This window comes from Rhinatrema bivittatum, chromosome 13, assembly GCF_901001135.1.
Source record: "Rhinatrema bivittatum chromosome 13, aRhiBiv1.1, whole genome shotgun sequence".
Lineage (NCBI taxonomy): Eukaryota > Metazoa > Chordata > Amphibia > Gymnophiona > Rhinatrematidae > Rhinatrema > Rhinatrema bivittatum.
Genome location: NC_042627.1, coordinates 52744126 through 52757013, shown reverse-complemented (window position 1 = coordinate 52757013; position 12888 = coordinate 52744126). Strand labels below are relative to the sequence as shown.

General features: G+C 46.2%; 1 protein-coding gene across 1 annotated transcript in view; it reads right to left on the bottom strand.

Annotated features, from left to right (window-relative positions):
* FAM214A (family with sequence similarity 214 member A) overlaps positions 1-12827 on the bottom strand; it is a 168711-nt gene extending 155884 nt beyond the window's left edge. Inside the window, exon 1 of the mRNA XM_029575110.1 lies at positions 11904-12827. Coding sequence (XP_029430970.1) covers positions 11904-11919 — 16 coding nt within the window. The 5' untranslated portion in view covers positions 11920-12827. The remainder of the gene's footprint in view (positions 1-11903) is intronic.
* Positions 12828-12888: the final 61 nt, after the last annotated feature.

The following is a 12888-nucleotide window of genomic DNA, read 5'->3' as shown; positions in this document are numbered from 1 at the left end:
TGGATTCGGGATCGGGGTTGGGGGGGGTAAGAAGCAGGAAGTGCACAAGAGGGGGCATGAGGATCTGGCTAGTCCTGCGGCCTGTTCTTTTCTTTCCTCAGGCGCGGCGGAGACGGAGTACCCCAGCACGTCTAGAGCGGAGGCATGGAGTTAGCAAGTAGCACATTTAAGACTACTCGGAGAAAATTCTTTTTTCACTCAACGCATAATAAAGCTCTGGAATTTGTTGCCAGAGGATGTGGTTAGTGCAGTTAGTGTAGCTGGGTTCAAAAGAGGTTTGGATAAGTTCTTGGAGGAGAAGTCCATTAACGGCTATTAATCAAATTTACTTAGGGAATAGCCACTGCTATTAATTGCATCAATAGCATGGGATCTTCTTAGTGTTTGGGTAATTGCCATGTTCTTGTGGCCTGGTTTTGGCCTCTGTTGGAAACAGGATGCTGGGCTTGATGGACCCTTGGTCTGACCCAGCATGGCAATTTCTTATGTTCTTAGAGAGCGGAGTCACATTCAGAGCAGGCCGTCTTATGGGCAAGGAGGCTCGGGGATGAACAAAGGAGCGGATTTCGGTGGAAGGCACAGAAGCAGGTGAGGTGCTTCTTACGGGGGAGAAGCGCGAGCGTGGAATAACAAAAAAAGAGGAAGAGATCCTGTTTGTGCCATTCTAGGATGGACACTAGTTATTCGTCGTCCACCTCCACCTCAAGTGAGTCGGTTTTACCGGGCAGCCAGGAGGGGCATGGTCCACCCTGCGTTAGCATCATTGACGGTGCTATGGGACGAGGTCCCGAGTAAGTTGAGGAGGAGGATCAGGAAAAGGAAATACGTTAATATCTTTAAGTTATTGGAGGGTAGGCGAGGGGGTAGGAAGGAGAAGAAGCGCAAGAAGAAGAGGAAAGGTGAGGCAGCTGAGCCAAAAATCTCTAAGCATATCGTGAATTGGGTTAGAGATTTCCTGAGCTTAGCGAGCGTGGTGGGACATTTCCAGCCTACGCAATACGGTGCGTTTCTGGCTTATGGGGATAGCATTTTAGGAGCGTTTAAGGATTATGAAGGTTGGGCTTGGCTCAATTACGATGAGAAGTTCAGGGATAAGATGGCAGGAAACAGGCACATGTCCTGGGGCACGCAGGACATCAATTTATGGTTGACGCAAATGACCAATAAGAGCGCGGGAAATATTAAGAAGGGTGGGAGCATTCTGGGGGGGTGCAGGAGAGGGGGCGCGGGAAGCTACTTTCAAGGTGTGGGGTCTGTTGGAAAAGGCGGGGCAGGCCATTTGCTGGAGATTTAATAAGGTCATGTGTCTCTTCCCAGATTGCAAGTTTAGACACGCATGCGCCACGTGTAATGGTGCACACCTGGCTTCCAAGTGCTCACAAATACCGGTTGCCGCCCCTGGAAAAGGGGGAAGTAGCGATGTGCGATTAACCAAAGCAGATTCACCGGTAGCATTGGCAACCATGCAAGGATAGTTACAGCTCTATCCAAATCAAAGAGCGGCGCAGTTAATTTTCTGGTGTTTTAAAGAGGGTTTTAAGATTCCTTATGTGGGATCCAGGAATGGGGGGGGGGGGAGAGTATGTAATCCGAAGTCTGCGGCCCGCATGGCGGCCATAGTTAGGAACAAATTGGATGCGGAGTTGTGGTTGGGGAGGATAGCGGGGCCGTTTGCGGATCCCCCATTTCAGCGTATGCATTTGTTGCCTTTGGCGGTTATTCCTAAAAAGGTGCTGGGAAAATACAGATTGATCCTGAATTTGTCTTTTCCAAAAGGAGAGTCTGTGAACGACTGTATCCCCAGGAAGCACTGTACAGTGCACTATGCCTCCTTTGACGAGGCCTTGCGTTTGGTGTGGGCAGCGGGGCAAGGAACTTGGATGGCTAAAGTGGACATAGAATCTGCTTTTTGGTTGTTACCTATTCACCCGTCAAGCGTCCCGTTGTTGGGGTTTTCATTTGAAGGGGGCTAATTTGTGGATCGTTGTCTGCCGATGGGTTGTGCTGTATCTTGCGCATACTTCGAGGCCTTTAGTTCCTTTTTACAGTGGGTGATGGTGCAGCATACTGGTGCGATTGGTTGTTGCATTATTTGGATGATTTTTTGTTTGTGGGAGAATTCGATTCAGATCTGTGTCAAGTACAGTTTGACTGTTTCCTGGAGGTGGCCGGCAGATTGGGTGTTCTGATCGCTGCAGATAAGACAGAGCGGCCTTTGCAACGGTTAACTTTCTTAGGCACAGAGTTGGATTCGGTGGGCATGGTGTCTCGGATACCCGGGGATAAGGTGGTTAAGCTGCAGGAGCTGGTGCGGGACATTAAACTCGCCCATAAGGTGACACTGCTCCAAATGCAATCTTTGATTGGGCTGTTGAATTTTGCTTGTCAGGTTATTCCGATGGGAAGGGCTTTTCTGCAAAGGTTGACCTCTACTACGGTTGGGATCAAAGCGTGGCATCATTATATTAGAGTCACTCAATGGATTAAAGAGGAGTTAGAGATTTGGGAAGTATTTTTACAATCTTTCAATGAGGTTTCGTTGATCCCAGAGGACGAGGTTTCCAATAGGGACATTGAGCTTTTATCAGATACAGCGGGATCTACGGGTTTTGATGTGTATTTCCAGGGCCAATTGTGTGCGAGACCGTGGCCGGAAGATTGGGTGGAAAGCGGGTTGACCAGGAACATCACTTTCTTGGAATTATTCCCAATGGTAGTTGCCATGGCTATATGGGGGGAGCAGCTCGCCAATCGGAGGATAGTGTTTTGGTGCGACAATTTAGGCGTGGTGCAAGTGATTAATAAATTATCAGCACATTGTTTAAAGGTTTTGGCGTTGTTGAGGGAATTGCTAGCCAGTTGTTTGCGTCAGAATGCTATCAAAAGAGCCAAGCATGTACCAGAAGTTTAGAACGTTATTGCTGATGCTCTTTCTCGTTTTCAATGGAAGGTTTTCCGGGAGATGGCACCGCAGGCAAAGGAGACAGCGGAACAGTTTCCAGAGGAATTATGGAGTCTTGGGAGGAGGAAGAATGGAAAATGATCCGGCAGTCAGTCACCTCGGCTACGTGGGTGGGTTATGTAGCTGGTTGGAATGCAGTGACTCGTTTTTTGCGAGTTGCGGGTTGGAGAACGGGGCCAGTTCCAGACGATCTACAGGTGCAGTTAGTCGTTTGGGCAAAATGTCGGGGCTATTCGGTGGCAACGGTTAGGGTGCAGATTGCGGGGTTTGCCTTTTTTCAGAAATTACGGGGTTGGGGGGAACCCAATGTACAGTTTCCGAATTAAGCGATTATTAGGGGGGGATTGGCAGAGGGATACAGGGAGGGTGGGTGACTCGAGAAAACCTATCACATATGGGGATTTGATTTCTTTGATTAGTTTGCTACCTTTGGTGCGTTGGTTGGAGTTTGAGGTTTTGCTATTCCGGATGGCATTTTCATTGGCCTTTTTTGGAGCTATGAGGATAAGCGAGTTGGTGGCGAAGTCTAAGACAGCCTTTGCGGCACAAGGGCTGTTGGCACATCATGTGTAGGTGAACGAGTAGTCGGCTGTTTTATTTTTACCTAAATCCAAAACGGATCAAAAAGGAAAAGGGCAGGTCATTACGCTTCTTCCAGCCTCCCCTGCATCGGTGTGCCCAGTTCATACTTTGCAGTTGTATTGGTCGGAGCGACTGTTAGTCCCTGGGTCCTTCTTGGTTCATCGGAATGGGGAGCCGCTAACCAGGTACAGTTCACTAGAGTGCTCCATATGGTAGTGAGCACAAGGGGATGGGAGGTGAGAGTATTGTTTGCATTCTTTCAGAATCAGGGCAGCTACCTTGGCTGCAGAAGGTGGTATTTTGGGTGTGTGCATACAAGAAATAGGGAGGTGGAAATCAAAAGGCATTCCTGTCTTATGTGAGGGTTTAAATAATAATAATAATAATAATAATAATAATAATAATAAAAGGGACGACATTATACAACAATCTGATAGGGAAGAAGGTGTTGAGGTAACTGTGATTGATAGTATTTTCTTCTTTGCAGAGCTATTCAGGGTGGCTAGGAAGCAAGAGTGCGTCTGGATCGTGGGCCACTCTTTTGGTCACTGGGCACAGCGATGAGCACAGAAACGACCATATGGAGAGCAACTCTATCTTGAGAGCTGGAATGCGAACGTCGCCTGGTTCAGCAAGCGTAGAATGGAGTGGGACGAGCTGTTACCATTCCTGTGGGAAAGAGAGGAGATGTGGGGGGTGCCCGATATTTTGATGATTCATTTAGGGGGTAATGATGTGGGGATGAAGTCCTGTAGGGACTGGGTGCCCTGCGTGAAGAAGGATTTGTCTCAAATCTTCATACGTTGGCCGAAGATCAAGGTAGGTTGGTCGGACATCATTGTGCAACTTTGGTGCAAGGACGAGGTATTATGGAAGTCCAGAGTGCCCAAGATGAATAAACAAATTGGGAAATGGGTGATTCGGGAAGGGGGGTTTGTTCCGAGGGGAGGCGATACATTTATCAGACATTGGGATGGATTTGTTGAATAATGATTGGCAGGAGGGGTTAGACAATGTACTGAGGGTAGGTTAGGGGGCCGCAGTGGGGGAACAAGGGCGGCTTAAGCCGTCCTCGTTTGTGGCGGAAACCAGAGCCCAAGGGATTATTGGAAGAATGTGGGGGTTAAAAGGGGGAAAGGCAGCTCGTGTAGTGGCGGGGGGGGGGGAGGGGGGGGGGCCTGCTACACTGAGGGGCTAAAGTTCAAGGCCAAGGTTTGCCCTCGCTGGTAGCAAGGCAGGGCAAGCATAAGGGGGAGAGGGGGGTTTACTTTACCACTGGGGCGAGGTGATAAAGGATTCTGAGGGAGGTAGGGGAGGCAAAGGGGGAGGGGAGGTTTTGTTGTATTGTTAAGGTTTTGATGGTAGTTGATTGTTCGGACTCGGGTTAGGTTAATAAACTGCGGCCTGTTATAATGCCAAAAGAAAAACTGTGTCATGTTTCATTTGGGGGGAATGGGGGAAAGAGCCGAGTGCATGCCTTGACTCCTTGTGTTATGGAGTATCCACTTGAAACTTCTGTGAAAAAGCTCTTACTTTATGTTATGATTCCTGCCCGCGGAGTTTCCCCCGCGAGCAGGCCTCTCATCTCTGTCCTGTGCTGCGTTGCCTGATGCGGCTGGACGTTGCCGATGCCGGGCCTTCATCGCAGCAGGAGCTGCGGACCCTGCTTACTTTCCAAGCGGCCTGGAGGCCACCTCTGCCGCCGCGCTGCCACGGCCCGGACCACTGTGTTTGAGGCCTTCACTCACGGCAGGGAGCCGCGAGCCAGCCTGCCTTCCAGCGGCAGGGAGCCGCCACTGCTGGGGCCCTTCCTGCGGCCGCCCCTGAATGATTCCTTGCAGCAGGGACGCTGCTATCAGGCTCTCCCTGCTCCTGCCTCCATCTCTGTGGCAGCATGGCCGCTCTCCAAGGTCCTGCCCCCTTCCTAAGGGGCAGGCTTTGCCTTGCATTGGAGTTCTTCGCTCCTGGAAGTCTCGTCTTCCAGCGCTCCGTCAGGTCTTCGTTGGAGCTCCGTGTCTTGTCTTGCTTTCTGAGTCTTCGTGGTTTCCTGATGTTCCATGTCTTCATGTTCCGAGATTCCTAGTCTAGGCTTCCTGATGTTCCAGATTCCTGGCGTTCCACTTCCTGGCGTTCTAAGGTTCCGTTCCTCCTTCGTTTGTTCCGAGTCCTCTTGACCCTCCAGCTCCTTTGGTTCTCCAGATGACATCTTGTTGAGGTAAATCCGTCTCGTCTGTTCCTGTTCTCGTCATTGGCGTTTCATCTCAGCTGGATTCCCTTCCTGCACGGTCTGTGACCAATCTCTCCAGGTTGTGCAGGGCGCGCTACAGGGACAGGGTGGTCCGTGACCAGCCCATTGGGTCCGCCCGTGTCGGTGGGCTGTGTAGGGTGCCCTGAGAGACAGTGCCAATGTCCGAACCTTCCAAGCTCCTCACCTCGTCCAGAGTCTTCCAAGCTCTTCGTCCATATCCAGAGTCTTCTCGTCCATGTCTTGAGACTTTTGTGTCACAAGGCCTCCAACTGCCCTCATCCTCAGTCCGGCCTGCTGCTTCTTGCTGATACCCAGCGGCAGGTCCGAAAGGGCTGGGAACGGTCGGAGGACTGTTCAAATACCAACATAGTGTTGTTGGCTTCCAGAAGCATGCAGGTCCGGCAGAGGGTTAGCATTTGTCTTCACCCATGCTTGGACACATCTCGGCAACCCTCAGTACTGTCTTGGATTCTTTTGGGATTGTGCCGAGGCACAAGGGCACACAATCCCCTCAAGATGGGATCGCTCTCCTAGCGTTCTCATAACACTTTACCACTGCAGATTATTTACAGTGCTCCATTTCTCCTATTTACAGATTTCAAATGACCTATTTCATTGTTTATCCCCAAATCTAGACTGCTTTACAGAACTTTCTCCCTACACACTAACAAAAAGTCATAAGAACATAAGAAATTGCCATGCTGGGTCAGACCAAGGGTCCATCAAGCCCAGCATCCTGTTTCCAACAGAGGCCAAACCAGGCCACAAGAACCTGGCAATTACCCAAACACTAAGAAGATCCCATGCCACTGATGCAATTAATAGCAGTGGCTATTCCCTAAGTACATTTGATTAATAGCTGCTAATGGACTTCTCCTCCAAGAACTTATCTAAACCTTTTTTGAACCCAGCTACACTAACTGCACTAACCACATCCTATGGCAACAAATTCCAGAGCTTTATTGTGCGTTGAGTGAAAAATAATTTTCTCCGATTAGTCTTAAATGTGCTACTTGCTAACTTCATGGAATGCCCCCTAGTCCTTCTATTATTCGAAAGTGTAAATAACCGATTCACATCTACCCGTTCAAGACCTCTCATGATCTTAAAGACCTCTATCATATTCCCCCTCAGCCATCTCTTCTCCAAGCTGAACAGCCCTAACCTCTTCAGCCTTTCCTCATAGGGGAGCTGCTCCATCCCCTTTATCATTTTGGTTGCCCTTCTCTGTACCTTCTCCATTGCAACTATATCTTTTTTGAGATGCGGCGACCAGAATTGTACACAGTATTCCAGATGCGGTCTCACCATGGAGCGATATAGAGGCATTATGACATGTTCCGTTTTATTAACCATTCCCTTCCTAATAATTCCTAACATTCTGTTTGCTTTTTTGACTGCTGCAGCACACTGAGCTGATGATTTTAAAGTATTATCCACTATGATGCCTAGATCTTTTCCCTGGGTGGTAGCTCCTAATATGGAACCTAACATCGTGTAACTACAGCAAGGGTTATTTTTCCCTATATGCAACACCTTGCACTTGTCCACATTAAATTTCATCTGCCATTTGGATGCCCAATCTTCCAGTCTTGCAAGGTCCTCCTGTAATTTATCACTATCCACTTGTGATTTAACTACTCTGTATAATTTTGTATCATCCGCAAATTTGATAACCTCACTCATCGTATTCCTTTCCATATCATTTATATATATATTGAAAAGCACCGGTCCAAGTACAAATTCCTGAGGCACTCCACTGTTTACCCTTTTCCACTGAGAAAATTGACCATTTAATCCTACTCTCTGTTTCCTGTCTTTTAACCAGTTTGTAATCCACGAAAGGACATCCCCTCCTATCCCATGACTTTTTAGTTTTCTTCGAAGCCTCTCATGAGGGACTTTGTCAAACGCCTTCTGAAAATCCAAATACACTACATCTACTGGTTCACCTTTATCCACATGTTTATTAACCCCTTCAAACAATGAAGCAGATTTGCTAGGCAAGACTTCCCTTGGGTAAATCCATGTTGACTGTGTTCCATCAAACCATGTCTTTCTATATGCTCTACGATTTTGATCTTGAGAATAGTTTCCACTATTTTTCCCAGCACTGAAGTCAGGCTCACTGGTCTATAGTTACCCGGATCGCCCCTGGAGCCTTTTTTAAATATTGGGGTTACATTGTACCTGAAGACTGGAGGGTGGCCAATGGATGATTTTAATGATAGGTTACAAATTTTAACTAATAGGTCAGAAATTTCATTTTGGGTTCCTTCAGTACCCTAGGATGCATACCATCCGGTCCAGGTGATTTGCTACTCTTTAGTTTGTCAATCTGGCCTACTACATCTTCCAGGATCACAGTGATTTTGTTCAGTTCATCTGACTCATCACCCCTGAAAACCATCTCCGGAACACAACTGCAAATATGCTCTGAAACTTTACAAATATAGAGTACATTTTTCAAAGAGCTGCATCAGCATAAAAGTATGAAGTCACTTTTAGCACACAGTTTATGCTATTTTTCAAAGAGAAATCATGTATGTTAATGATATTTCTAAGGGCAAGGCAGACAGGTTCAAATAGCACTGTACTTTTGAAAAATGTCAAATATACACGCTGTTTTACTCCCCAACCTAGACACGCTTCTGGGAACACCTCTTTTTACTGCGACTTAAAGTACATGTATTGTAGATACTATGCATACTTTTAAGCCGCACTAAGGTTAGTTAGTTTCCAGACAGTCAATTAACATGGGTAAAATGTTTTATCCTCATTAATCACTTTGAGAATTGCACTCAGAATAGCCTAGGAGTTTTCAAATTAAATTTCACAATTCAGTCTGAGCTGAAGGGAATGTAGTTTTTGAAAGCTAGTTCAGAAATGCATTAATCTAGTAACAAAAACAGCCTGACCTACAACTTTTGTTGACTCCTAAGCATCTAAGTGGATTAACACAGCAACCACACCACAATGCACACAAAAATGTTTTGATACTAGACACAGGGGTGCAGCTTTTCAGTCTGCCAGAGCTTTCTGTTATCCTTATCTCTTACCAACATATTGCTCTAAAATGTGCAATTAAATTTGTGTAAACCCTTAAGCACTGTAATTCCTGCTCAGTAGCAGTCCTTGTTTTCTCCATCCTTTTTAAGTGGCAACAAAAGACTATTTGCACTACAATATTTACCTGGCCACTTATTCAAACTAGAGTTGACTACAGCCAACACATTTGCAAAACAAATGTGAAAAGGTCAACCAAGAAGAAACAATGGCAGAACTGAATCCAGGATAACATCATCCAAAAGAACAGAAACTAGTAATATTGATAGGAGAATACAGACATGTAGATGTAATTAAGCATCTACAAGTACAAAAACATTCTTTTCCTTCTGCTTCAAATAAAAAATTTAAGAAATCCAATATTTCTGTCAAAAAGCAACATACTTCAGAATTCATTCTATGGGCATATAATTAGGCACAATGCATAGCCTCTGTCCCATCCCTGGAATAAGGCTGCTAAAGTTAGGAAACTAGCCCGGAAGGCCTGATCAAGTTGACCTGTACACTTTCTTCGAAGTAACTGAAGAAATGTTTTTTTTTGTCTTTACAATTTTACTTTTTTAAAATAGGAAAACAAACACAATTTTGACCATAAGTTATACTAAGGCTTAATTTGTGGCAGAATGATTTGGAAAATGTTTGCATCTTTTTCGCTCTGTAGTGTCTTCTAGCCGCCCAGATCACACAGTTTTCTCAATATGAACTGCACTGTACCTGTGCTCTTGCACTGTTCTGGTGAGACAAGCAGAAAAGTACAGGCACCACGCAACTCACACGCCGATGCAATATCATCACATAAAAAACCTGCGTTCAAACCGAGCACATGTTTTTTTTAATGCACGCACATCCACTTCTCTTGGGCGCTCGATGCAATAGGTAAATTTATTTATTTATTTATTTGTGTTTTTCTATACCGGCATTCACGGGAGTACGTATCATGTCGGTTTACATAAAACAAGGGGTGATCAATACATTATAACTACATAACTAAAACATAAGAGTATACATTACAGGAGTATAAACAAGTGCACGGAAGAGAAAGTTACAATAAAACAGGGGTTATTCTAACTGGGATTAGAGTTAAAGGAAAGATAAACAAGTTTAACAAGAAGTAAAACAAATGAGCTGCTGTGCTAAAAGGGATTCGTATTGGGTAATTTTTGCATCCCTAGTGCTCTGCATTGGGCTCCCAGAAGACGTGACTGTGTGCCCACAACAGCCTGGCCAGAACTCCCTCCCTCCCCCCCCCCCCCAGCAGGGATATTTCTGATTGGTCCTTTTCACTGACACTGGTCAGTGAAAGGGCCAATCCTCTTTCAGGACAGACCTTCTCATAGGGGATTGGTCCTATGTGAGTGAATGGACCAATCAGCAGTAAGTGGAGTGAATACATTAATATTAACTGCCTGACACTTAATACTGATTTATTCACTCCTTCACTTACTGCCAGCAGGGGTTCCAATTGGGCCAGACCTTGGGGATGCTGCTTTCTATGGTTCCCCCTATGAGGAACCACAGATAGCAGGATTTTTTTGTTGTTGTTGAGCCCTTGAGTGTGGCATGATTCTGCTTGCTGTGGTTTCTCTTACTTAGTATCGTGACCATACTAATAAGAAGAATCAAAGAAAGCAGGTTTTGGTTTTTTTTTTATTTGGTGAACCCTTGAGTGCAGTATGCTTCAACGCCAGCTCTTGGGCAGGCGTTAAATTTGCCATGTTAAAATGGGCACCTTGGCCATGTGGCAATTTTTGGTATCTACATGGAATTTGCATGTGATGAGCGCTATTAGCTATGCGTTCAATTGGACGCGCTAATTCCCGTATTGCAATGGGGGTTATTTTAACGCGTCAAATAGAGTGTTGCCCAGTGCGCTAGCCTGCGTACACTATATTGCATCATCCTGTCAAAGAAATATGGTTTGCCAGTATTAGCAATTCTGGGGTCATGGGAAGAGATCATCGAATGACAGAACAAACTGGGAAGAGTGTGGTTTGCCTGGGGTGGGAGCAAAGAAAGAAAGCAGACAGACTGCTTGGGGAAGGGGTGGGGATGCATGAGCAGGCAGGCTTCCTGGATGGTTGGGGAAGCAGCTAGGCTGCTTGGCTGGTTGGTGCAGTAGGGGGAGGGAGGGAGTAAGCAAGCAGACTGCCTGGCTGGCTAGCTGATTGCGGTCAGGAAGATCCACTGACTGGGGGAACTGGGAACAGCATAGGGGAAATGGCTGACTGGCAGCAGGCTGCCTGGTGGTTAGAATTGGGGGGAGGGGGGGGGGACGGGGGACACGACGGCTGACTGAGGGGACTGACCTATACCCCTAGTGATTTAAGTGAATTTGCTGAGTTAAACAGTCCCACTTCCTTCTTAGTTACATATTAAGACCTGAAAACTATCTACATCTGCAGCTTCTTTTCTTTACTCAATTTAAACTTTACCTTTCACTAAAACCCCCTGTGAACATAATCATCATAGCTATTTATGTCTTTCTGTGATCCTGGTGGTTATACAGAACTCCAACTTCAGTAACGTGATCTGCACTGTCAATTGGCACCCAAGACAGGCTTGCTTTTGTACAGATCAGCTGCTCCCTAAAATACTATATATGCCAACTCAGCTCTATTGCAATGCTCATTTTCGCCTTAACTCTTTCCTACCTGCTGTTTTCAATTACCAGTATCGTTAATATACAGTGCAGCATTCTTTCAAATTATCAAGCTGTTTTATATTATTTAAATTTCATTTTTTTCAGAACTGAGAATGTGGTGTTTTATATTCTGTGTTTATATCTAACACACAATTAAACATATCCCGGTTTGCTCTGAAAACCCTTGAAAAGAAAATGTAAAATCCTGAAGCAATGCCCCCCACTGTCTGACCAAATACTGCAGAATAATTTAATGTCTTGTTTACCTATAATATAGCTAACTAAGACTACGGAAAACATGTTATAATTTAAAAATGTAACTGATATAAAACAGAGCTGGTCGGATTTGCATACTCAGGATTACTTGTTTTATATTCCGAAACAAAAAGCAGCAAACCATTTACCTCTGTCTGGCTTCATGTTTTCGCCTGGTCAGTTCCACCCAAGTCTCTCAGAATTCAGTCTGTAATCTCCTGAGAACGCTCCGTCTACTAAAATTATGTTTTCTTCATAATAATAAAAAAGTCCCTTTCTGAAAACAGGCTTCCAAGTCTGTTAGAGCCGGGGCCTAGCATTCATGGTGACTCCAAACAGGGAAAGTAACGATTCCCGAGGACCTCGCCAGTTTGTCCTCTCTTGACACGGCAGCGTCGGTGTGCGCCGCGCACGGGCTATTTTTAAACTGACTGCTCAGCCGAAACAACAGAGACCTGACCATAATCACCGAGAGGAAAAAAAAAAAAGCCTCAGGCAACGAGCGCTGCTTCACTTGGCAAAGGACAGGACCGCTACACCTACCGCAGGCTTCCTCAGGGCTTCCTCCCCCAAGCCATCCTCCTCCCTCAGCCTGACCTAGCCAGCAGCTTCCTCAGCCGCCTCCCATCCCCCATCTCAGCTGCTCAACTGACACCCGCACGCCTTTCGCCTTCCCTGGGCTCGAATCTGCTTCCTTAAGCCCGGCCAAAAAACCATTTCCTCCGCATGCTCTCCGCAAGGTCTCCGTCCCTTCCCTTCTCTCGCTGGCCACCTCCGCCGACTCCTGTCTTCTCACTTTCCTGTCTAGCCAAATAGTTCATCTAGTCTGTTGTTGCCAAGCATTTGTTGCTAGGCTTAGAAGCTTAAACTTAAGCCTCTCAAGTACAGGGAGAGAGGCGAAAGCAAATGAAACCTCAACAGCACATCGTCTGCTTTATTTTGCCATGACATTGCACTACATAAAGCGATTTTAGCGAAACGAAGCAAAGGCCCTACCACCAACTCGCCCCTAACACAACTGCCGAACACCTCACTACCTCCCCCCTCACTCCTTTACAGGCTGTCAAAACACTCCGAGCGCGCACAGCAAGGTCACGTGTCCCAACAACAGCCAATCTGCTGTCGTCACTTCCT